Genomic DNA, 9884 nt, shown 5'->3' on the forward strand with positions numbered 1-9884 from the left:
ATCTTACACCCCCCCCCCTTGTTCCCTGGTCACCACCATTTTTTTTTAAAACAGATTTAACTTTTTTAGATTCCACATGTAAGTACTTGTCTATTATGCTATTGCATAGCATAATGTGCTTGAAATCCATCCAACTTGTTGCAAATGGCAGCATATCCTGATTTCTCATGGATGAATATATTTCATTGTGTACTGTACCACACTTTTTTTTATCCATTCATCTGTTGATGGGTATTTGGGTTGTCTCCAGATCTTGGCTATTGTGAATAATGCTGCAGTAAACATGGGAGTACATATCTCATCAAAATCCTCTTTTCATTTCCTTTGCGTATACATCCAGAAGTAGAATCCCTGGATCATATGGTAGATCTATTTTTCATTTTTTGACAAACCTCTATATCCTTTTCTATGGTGGGTGGACCAATTTACATTCTTGCCAATAATGTATAAAGGTCTCCTTTTCACCACATTCTCACCAGCACCTGTTGTCTCTCGTCTTCTCGATGATAGCCAATTTAACAGGTGTGAGGTGGGATCTCATTATGGTTTTGATTTGCAGCTTCCTGATTAGTGATGTTGAGCATCTTTTCATGCACCTGTGGGCCATTTTGATGTCCTCTTTGCAAAAATGTCTATTTAGTTCTTCTGCCCATTTTCTAATCAGATTGTTTTTGTTACTAAGTTGACTGACTTCTTTATTTTTTTTGGAATGTTCTGTGTATGTCTGTTAAGTCCATTTGTTCTAAAGCATGGTTCAATTCCAAGTTTCCCTATTGACTTCCTATCTCAATGATCTATCCACTGCTGACAGTGGGGTATTTAGGTCCCTTACTATTACTAAATTATTTATTTATACCTCAAGATCTCTTAGTATTTGCTTAATATATTTCAGTGCTTGGATACTAGGACTATATAGATTTACAAGTGTCCTATCTTCTTGATGTAATGATTTATCATTACATAATGGCTTTCTTTGCCTCTTGTTACCGTTTTTGGCTTGAAGTCTATTTTGTCTGATACCAGTATTGTTCCACCTACTTTCTTTTGATTTCCATTACATCATGGAATATCACCTTCCACCCTTTCACTTTGAGTCTGTGTGAGTCTTTAGAGCTGAAATAAGTCTACTGTAGGCGGCATATAGTTAAGTCTTGTGGTCTTTTAAATCCATTCAGCCCCTCTGAGCCTTGTGATTGGTGGGTTCAGTCCATTTACATTTTGGGTGATTACTGATATGTAAGGATTTACTAGTGCCATTTTATCTCTGGCCTTCCCATTGTTTCTTTTTCCTTCTGTTCCTACCTTGTAAGTTGGTGGTTTTCCATGGAGATTTGCTCAGGCTTCCTTTTCTTTATGTTTCATGTGTATGCTCTACATTTTTGCTTAGTGGTTACCATGAGGGTTACAAAACACATCTCATAGATAAAACACTCATTTTTATTTCTGCTGATATCAATTTATCTTGATTTGCCTATAAAGATTCTCATCCTTTTATTTCATTTTTTCTAAGTAGGCTCCATGGGGAGCACAGAGCACAATGTGGGGCTTGAACTCACAACCCTGAGATCAAGACCTGAGCTGAGATCAAGAGTCGGATGCTTAACCAACTGAACCACTCAGGTGCCCCATTTTATTCAGAATTTTTGATGTCACAAATCATCTTTTCATGCTGTGGTTACAAAGTTGTAGTAGCTATATTTATTTTTAATGTTTTTCCTTTAACCTTTACACTATAACTAAGAGTATAATATGCTATTCTAAAACAGAGTTACGGTTTTCTAATCCTGATTGTCTATTTACCACCTTAATCAGAGTTATGTGTGTACTTTCATCTTCTCATTTCAGCTTGAAGAGCCCCTTGCAACATATCTTGTAAGGCAGGTCTAGTGGTGGTGAACTCCCTTCAGTTTTTGTTTACCTGGGAAAGACTTTATCTTTCCTTCATATCTGAAGGATAACTTTGCCAGGTATTCTTGGCTGGTAGTTTTTATCTTTCATTATTCTAAAAAGTCATTCCTCTCCCTGAGGCTATAGAGTTTCTGCTGAGAAATCTACTGATAGCCTAATGCAGGTTCCTTTTTAAGTTACTATCTTTTATCCCCCTACCTACCTTTAAGATTCTTTTATCATTGACTTTTGACAGTTTCAATATAATGTGTTTTGAAGAAGGTCTTTTCATACTGAGTTGAGTGTTTTATTAGTTTCATGTCCAGTTCCTTCCCCAGGTTTGGGAAGTCCTCAATATTAATTTATCTAAATACATTCTCTGCTCCCTTCTCCCCCCTCTTCTCCCTCTGGTATACCAATTCATCTAGTGGAGTCTGATAGTTCTCACAGAGTTTCTTAAAATTTTTTAAATGTTTATTTATTTTTTTGAAAGAGAGAGAGAAAGAGTGCAAGCAAGGGAGGGGTAGAGAGAGACTGAGCCACCCACATGACCTCAGAGTTTCTTTACGTTCCTGAATCTTAAAATCTTACTTCTTGGAAGGGAAGGAGAAAAAAATAGTTTCAGAAAGGGAAGCAAACCATAAGAGACTCTTAAGTACAGAGAACAAACTGAGGGTTGAAGGGGGTACAGGGGAGATGGGTAAGTGAATGATGGGCACTGAGGAGGGCCCTTGCTGGGATGAGCACTGGGTATTGTACATAAGTGATCAATCATGGGAATCTACTCCCAAAGCCAAGAGCACAGTGTATACACTGTATGTGAGCTAACTTGACAACAAATTATATTTTTTAAAAAATGATTAATGTCAATGTTATAATTCTGAGGAGAAAATAAACGATTGTAAATATTTAAAAATCATTTCCAGATTCCTTTCTTCCAGCTCACTAATTCTCTCTTCCATTTGATCTGTTCTGTTGCTGGTGTTTTCTAAATGCATTCTTCATGTCATTTACTGAGTTCTTTGGTTCCAGAGTTTCTGTTTGGTTCTCCTTTAGAATTTCAATATCATTAGTAAAGTACTCTTTTGTTTTGTTTTGTTTTGTTTTGTTTTGTTTTAGTAGGCTTCACACCCAGTGCAGAGCCTAAAGCAGAGCTTGAACTCACACCCCGGAGATCAAACCTGGGCTCAGATCAAGAGTTGGATGCTTAACCAACTGAGCCACCCAGGTATCCCAGTAAAGTACTCCTTCTATTCATTAATTTTATTCCTGAGGTCATTGTATTGCCTTTCTAAGTCTTCTTGTAGCTTGTTGAATTTTGTCATAATAGCTAGTTTAAATTATGTCATCAGTGAGAGTGGAATAGTCTGTGTTTGGGGGTCTAGTTGCTGGAAAATTGTCATTTTCCTTTTGTGATATCATCTTGCCATGATTTTTCACAGTGATTCATGATAAGTGCTTCTGCCAATGAGTCTGAAGTAGGAAACACCTTTCTTACTTTAGGTAAAGCCTTTACTTTTATTCTAACAGTTAGACAGGTTGGTAATGGGGAGTCCTCCTTTTCTCTTCCAGAAGGTGGTGCTAAAGCACAAGATTTTGGTTTCTCTTACCAGAAAGGACTCCCCACTAAGGTGGGGAGAGTAGTGCATTTAAAGGGGGTGGGCCAGCGGGGGCAACAAAATGGAAGGAGGTGTGTGCTTAGCACCTGGGGCTGTGGGTATGCTCAGGACCAGGTAGGAGGATCTTCAAAGTGGGGAGTTCCCAGAGCTCCAGGGCAGTCCTTTGGCCCAACCCCCCCCCACCCAGGGCAGACAGCAGGAGACACTTTCCTTCAGTTCTGTGTCTGCCTTCTTCCTTTCCCTCTCCCTTCCCCTAGTCACCACTGTCTCTCAGAGAGAGCAATGGGTCCCCCAGCTGTGTAGCAAACGCCTTCAGCCTCCACCTCCTCTCCCAGCAGGGTGGTCCTACCAGACCTGTCTCTGCAGCCTCTGCTGCCACTCCCCTCACTCCACAGCCTCCTCCAACACCCAATCTACCCACTTTGGGGTACACACATGACTGACATCTCTTGGATGTCCTGGTGTGCTGCACAGAGGTGTGTTTTTGTTTGGTTACGGATATCTCAGTAGTTGTAAATGGAAGGCAAGAGAAAAAAGGAACAAGGCAGGCTGCCAGGACTCTGAGGTCACTCCAATAGTGTCTTTTTATATTTGACAATTATTTTCTTTTTGTTCATGTGGTACTTTTAGCCATGAGCATCTACAAAACAGCTTTGAATTTTAAAAGTTCATTCTTGGAGTGTGTGGGTGGCTCAGTCGGTTGAGTGTCCAACTTCAGCTCAGGTCATGATCCCACGGTTCGTGGGTTCCAGCCCTGTGTCAGGCTCTGTGCTGACAGCTCAGAGCCTGAAGCCTGCTTCAGATTCTGTGTCTCCCTCTCTCTCTGCCCCTCCCCCACTCACTCTCTGTCTCTGTCTCTCAAAATAAAATAAAGACATTAAAAAAAATTTTTTTAATAAATAAAAGTTCATTGTCTTGTATTTTTGTGTGGGAATTTCCCCAATATTTCACCAGCTGGGAACCTACAGGCATTATACTGGTGACATGAAGATAAATAAGCAGGGGTTACCAAGCTCAAGCAACTCAGTCTAAGGGGGAAAACAGAGGTACATAAATAAAATGCAATATTTTCGGTATTATAATATGTGCATAGTTCAAGTAGAATACAAAAACCAGTCATTTCCAGGTCCCAGAAGATGGTCCTCTCAATCTGGAAAGTGTACCCTCTAAGTCATCCAAACTAACTCATCACCTTACCTATGAAACCTGTTCCTTCCTTATGTGATCCGCTACTGTTCTGGGGGCCCATAATCCTAGCAATCAGCATGGCTGGAACCCTCCTGGTTGGTAATTGGTCCTCTTCTATGCTGGGCTCTCAGAGCCACGCAGTTTGCCAAGCTGCTCTATTATGTCCCGATGACATCTTTTTCAGGACTCCTCATTCTCACTGTCCTACTTTCATCTTTATGACTCTTACCTAAACGAACACTCTATCTAGTTGCCTGCTTTTTGGCTCTCCCGTTTTATGCCACGCTGGCAGACTGCTCTGCAGGAAGCAAGATCTTTCCAAAGAACAGCACTTGAAATGCTCTACAATCTACCCCCAACCTTTTCAACTTGGTTTCCGGTTGCAGGTCTCCTTCACCTGCTCTGTGGTCCAGAACTCTATTTACATAATGGTGTCACAAATACTCTCACTTCCTACCTTTCTCGGGAGGTCCTTATTAAAAATTACAGCTTCCTACTTTCAAGATTCCAATTAAATGATGGCTTCCCCGAGACATTTTACTCTATTTCTCCCATCTGGAAAAAATATTGCATTCTCTTTTGAACTCCCCCAGCAGCTTATTTGTGACTCTAATGTTATCTTCCCCAATAGAATGAATTTTTGCTAATGTTGTCTTCCCTAATAGAATGACTTTTTAAGAGGAGGCCCATCTCTTTTCCCAAAATGCCAACATCTGTATGTAGCTTATTTCCCAGTCGGTAAGTCCTTATTTCCCAAACACAGATCCAAACAGACTATCTTAATGAGCTGGAAGTCTCACCTGATTTCCACAGGGAATTGTGCATTTGTGACCAGGAAACTGGAGATTTTACACTCATGGAGTAACTTCAAAAACCTATTGATTTCCGGGTACATGATGGGTTCTCCCACAAGGGACAATGCACAGTGCTTTACCATCATCCCTTCTTCAAAACGATCTTCTTTGACACCCGGGACTCCTGGAGAACACAGGGAAAAGGAACAAGCTCAGTAAGGCCCAGCGACAGGCTATCACTTTTATTTTTCTAAATGGCTCTTTGGTTAGAGAAGGAATCCATTTGGGATACCATTCAAATAATACAAAACAAGGGCCGGGAGGGGAAACAACTAGAATTAGTAAATCAGAAAAATCAGCAATCCCATCCTCGGTTTTAATACTAACTAAACTACATCAATACAAGCAGGAGAAATGAACTCTGATAGCTAATTATCTGAAATGCAGAACATATTACTTTCCATAATTTGCTTAGCTCTGTATTCTTTCATGTTGGTTTAAGGAAATGAACTCTAATGTTTATCAACAGATAAATGGATAAACAAAACTTAGTATAAACATGCAATGGAAGGTTATTCAGCCTTGCAAAGAAATGCAATGCTGACGGGCGACAACTTGGATGAATCTGTGCTAAGTGAAATAAGCCCAACACACAGGGACAAATATTGTATGCTTCCACTTATCTGAAGCACCCAGAATAGGTTAATTCAGAGAGACAGAAAGTAGAAGGTTATCAGAGGCTGGGAAGAGAGAGAAACGAGGAGTTATTTTTTTCTTGGGTACAGAACTTCTGTTAGGAATGATGACAAAGTTCTGAAAATGGATAGTGCTGACAGTTGCCCCATATTCACAAGGTACCTAATGACACCGAATCATACACTTTCAAATGGCTGCAATGAGGCCAGTCTGGTAGGCGTCCAACTTCGGCTCAGGTCATGTTCTCACAGATCCATGGGTTCGAGCCCCCCGTTGTGTGCTGTGCTGAAAGCTCAGAGCCCGGAGCCTGCTTCAGATTCTTTCTCCATCTCTCTCTGACCCTCCCCTGCTCACGCTGTCTCTCTCTCTCTCAAATATAAATAAACATTCAAAAAATATTTTTTAAAATGGCAGCAATGGTAAACTTTGTGATGTCTATTCTACCACAAAAACATGGGAGGTGAGGGTAATGAACTCGGTATAATGAAAAGCGTCTTCTAGACCAGTTATTTCCCCTTTCATTCCTCAAGTATTCTGAATTGTGAAACTAAGTGACGTTGGTCCAAAAGTATATAGGAGAGAAAAAGGAACCTGAAGTTCTCACCTTTGGCTACATGTTAGAATCACCTGTCAAAATGTCAAAAACTAAGTCCACTGCCAAAGATTCCATTTAATTGGGGTGGGTGTAAGCCAGGAAAATGGGAGCTTTTAAAATTCCTCAAGTGATCCTGGGGCGCCTGGGTGGCCCAGTCATTTGGGCGGCTGACTTTGGCTCAGGTCATGATCTCGTGGTCCGTGGGTTCGAGCCCCGCATTGGGCTCTGTGCTGACAGCTAGCTCAGAGCCTGGAGCCTGCTTCGGATTCTATGTCTCCCTCTCTCTCTGCCCCTCCTCCACTCATGCTGTCTCTCTCTCTCTCAAAAATAAACCTTTAAAATTTTTTTTTAAATAAAGTAAGCTTCCTCAAGTGATCCTAATGTGCAGCCAAGGTTTAAAAGCATAAAACCAGAGGTCTACAAATTTAGAATCATCTGGGAAACCTTAACACTTCAAACTCCAGACCCCAACACAGACCAAGTCACAATCCCTGGGGGAGAAGCATGGCCATCAGCAGCTTCTGAGGCTCCCCAGGTGATTCCAACATGCAAACAAAAAGTTTGGGGATGATTTCCAACAGTGAGGATTTTCAACCCTTACTGGACATTGGAACTACCCAAAATACTTTTAAAAAATCTTGATGTCCACGTAGTATCTCAAACCAATTAAATGAAAACCTCTGGGGATGGGACTCCAGCATTTTTCAAACACTCCCCATTTGATTCTGGTGTACAGTGGGGGTTGAGAAAAACTGTTATCACTTCTAATGCAGAAAACACTCCTGACAGTCCCTCAATCTAAGAATCTGGAAGACTTGGAAAGAGTATAAAAAGGGAAATGCGGGGAACCTGGGCGGCTCATTCGGTTAAGCATTGGACTCTTGATTTTGGCTCAGGTCATGATCTCAGGGTTCAAGAGTTTGAACTGCAACAGGCTCTGTCCTGACAGTGCGGAGCCTGCTTGGGATTCTCTCTCCCTCCCTCTCTCTCTGCCCTCCCCACTCATGGGCGTGCATGTGTGAACGTGCTCTCTCTCTCTCTCTCTCAAAATAAATAAACATTTTTTTAAAAAGGAATAGGCGCCTGGGTGGCTTAGTCAGTTAAATATCCAACTTTCGCTCAGGTCATCACCTTGTGGTTCGTGGGTTCAAGCCCCGCGTCAGGCTCTGTGCTGATAGCTCAGAGCCTGGAGCCTGCGTCAGATTTTGTCTCCCTCTCTCTCTGGTCCTTCCCCACTCATGCTCTGTCTCTCTCAAAAATAAACATTTTAAAAAAATTTTAATAAACATTAAAAAATTTTAAGGGAAAGGAAATATCTCCTTTACTTCAGATATTTCTATCAGTTTTCTCTAGGTTCTTTTCAAAGGCAAGTCTCCAAAGGCTACAGATTCCTTGTGGAAACTGGAGGTGTGAGGGAGCAATTAGCCACCTCTGACACACAGTTTCTTTAATTATACACAGTCCACCTCAAAGAGTTTTTGTTGGCATTAACTGAGATAATGCACGTAAAAGACTTTAGCAGAGTGCCTGACGCAAAAGAAACTTTCATTAAAAATTGGCGATTACTGCCCTTACCCTGGGTTCTTAAAATTATTAAATCCCAGTCAATATCGCCTTAACAATTAATAAACCTGGATAAAATAAAGTCAGCTTTCAATGCTCACTTGTGCCCTGGTTTACAGGAAGTGATTTCATTTTTATACACATGCAGACACACACACACACACACACACACACACACACACACACACACAAAATCTATGTGGACATAAGTAACTGCAACTAAATACCCAAGAGATCAAACCAACACAATACAGGCTAAAATCAGAACAATCTCAGTGTGGCAGGTGATATCTTCTTTGATCACTACTTAACTGCAATTCTGAGAATGTACTTCATATTTCCACATCAGTGTTTTTAAATGAGTAATTTTTTAGGTGACTGAAATCTAAGATCTTAACTCAGCGAATCAAGATTTTAACTATAACCTGATCCTTGATTCACTCTATGTTGCCAAAACAACTCAGCATTAAGCATACAATTTCCTTTTTATAAAAAACAAAAAATCATTAATTTTAATCCCCCTATGAGCAGAGGAGTAGAAGAGCAGATTTAACCTGAAACTCAGAATAATTGAGCACTGACTAGGCCCTAACCACTGGATGTCATGTGAAACCGATCTAAATTCTGGTTCTACCAGTTAAGTTGCTTTGTGTCCTTGGTCAAGCCACTTGACCTTTTTATACCCATTCCCTGATCTATGCATGGGGATTGCACACATGCGCGTGTGCTCACACAGCTTTTGTAAGAATTCAACGAAATACCTAGTGCAGTGCCAGGCCCAGCACAAAAGCATTCCAAAAATGTTAGCCAAAAATATTTTTTTCAATAATAATTATGTATTTTGTGAACTGAAACAGAAACTCAATCCCTCAATTATCTTAATTATAATGGTAATTCCACTCAATTCAACATGTATTTATTGATCACCTACTATGTGCCAAATAGTGTTCTAGGCAAGTTTTCTATAGTAAATAGTTTTATAAATAATTTTGTAAATAACTTCTCTATTTAGAGAAAACCCTCTGCCTTTGTGAAGCTTATATTCTTGTGAGAGACAGAGAATAAACATAAACATAATAAATCTGTGAATTCTATACCAGTATGGTCCAAGAAAATGTTCTGAGATGAGGCAAATGTTTTCTGTCCGTTCAATCCAACACAGCCGCCACATGTCTCTCATGCACTTAAAATGTGGTGTCACTGACGACGAACCAAATTTTTTATTTTATTTAATTTTCATTAATTAAAATAGAAAGAGCCACATGTAGCTAAGGGCTACCACCCAGGACATGCGTACCTTTAGTACATTAGAAGGTGACAAGCATATGGAACAGAAAAGGTAGAGCCGGGTAAAGAAAATGGGGGTCCAAAGAGGCAGGCTGCCTCGTAAAACAGGGTGGTGAGAAGATGCTCACTGAAAAGGTGAGATCTGACTTGAAGGAGATGAAGGAGGGGCGCAGAGAATAAAGAAGGAAAGACCACTCCAGGCACGGGCAGCAGAGCAAAGGCCCTGTGGAGGGAGCAAGCTGACATCCTGGACTC

General features: G+C 40.6%; 1 protein-coding gene across 1 annotated transcript in view; it reads right to left on the minus strand.

The window, feature by feature from the left end:
- Window positions 1-9884, minus strand: part of LOC144242885 (S-adenosyl-L-methionine-dependent tRNA 4-demethylwyosine synthase TYW1) — a 199107-nt gene that overhangs the window by 93323 nt on the left and 95900 nt on the right. Inside the window, exon 12 of the mRNA XM_077777913.1 lies at window positions 5495-5672. Coding sequence (XP_077634039.1) covers window positions 5495-5672 — 178 coding nt within the window. The remainder of the gene's footprint in view (window positions 1-5494; window positions 5673-9884) is intronic.

The sequence above is a fragment of the Crocuta crocuta genome, unplaced genomic scaffold (genome assembly GCF_008692635.1).
Source record: "Crocuta crocuta isolate KB4526 unplaced genomic scaffold, BGI_CrCroc_1.0 scaffold217, whole genome shotgun sequence".
NCBI lineage: Eukaryota > Metazoa > Chordata > Mammalia > Carnivora > Hyaenidae > Crocuta > Crocuta crocuta.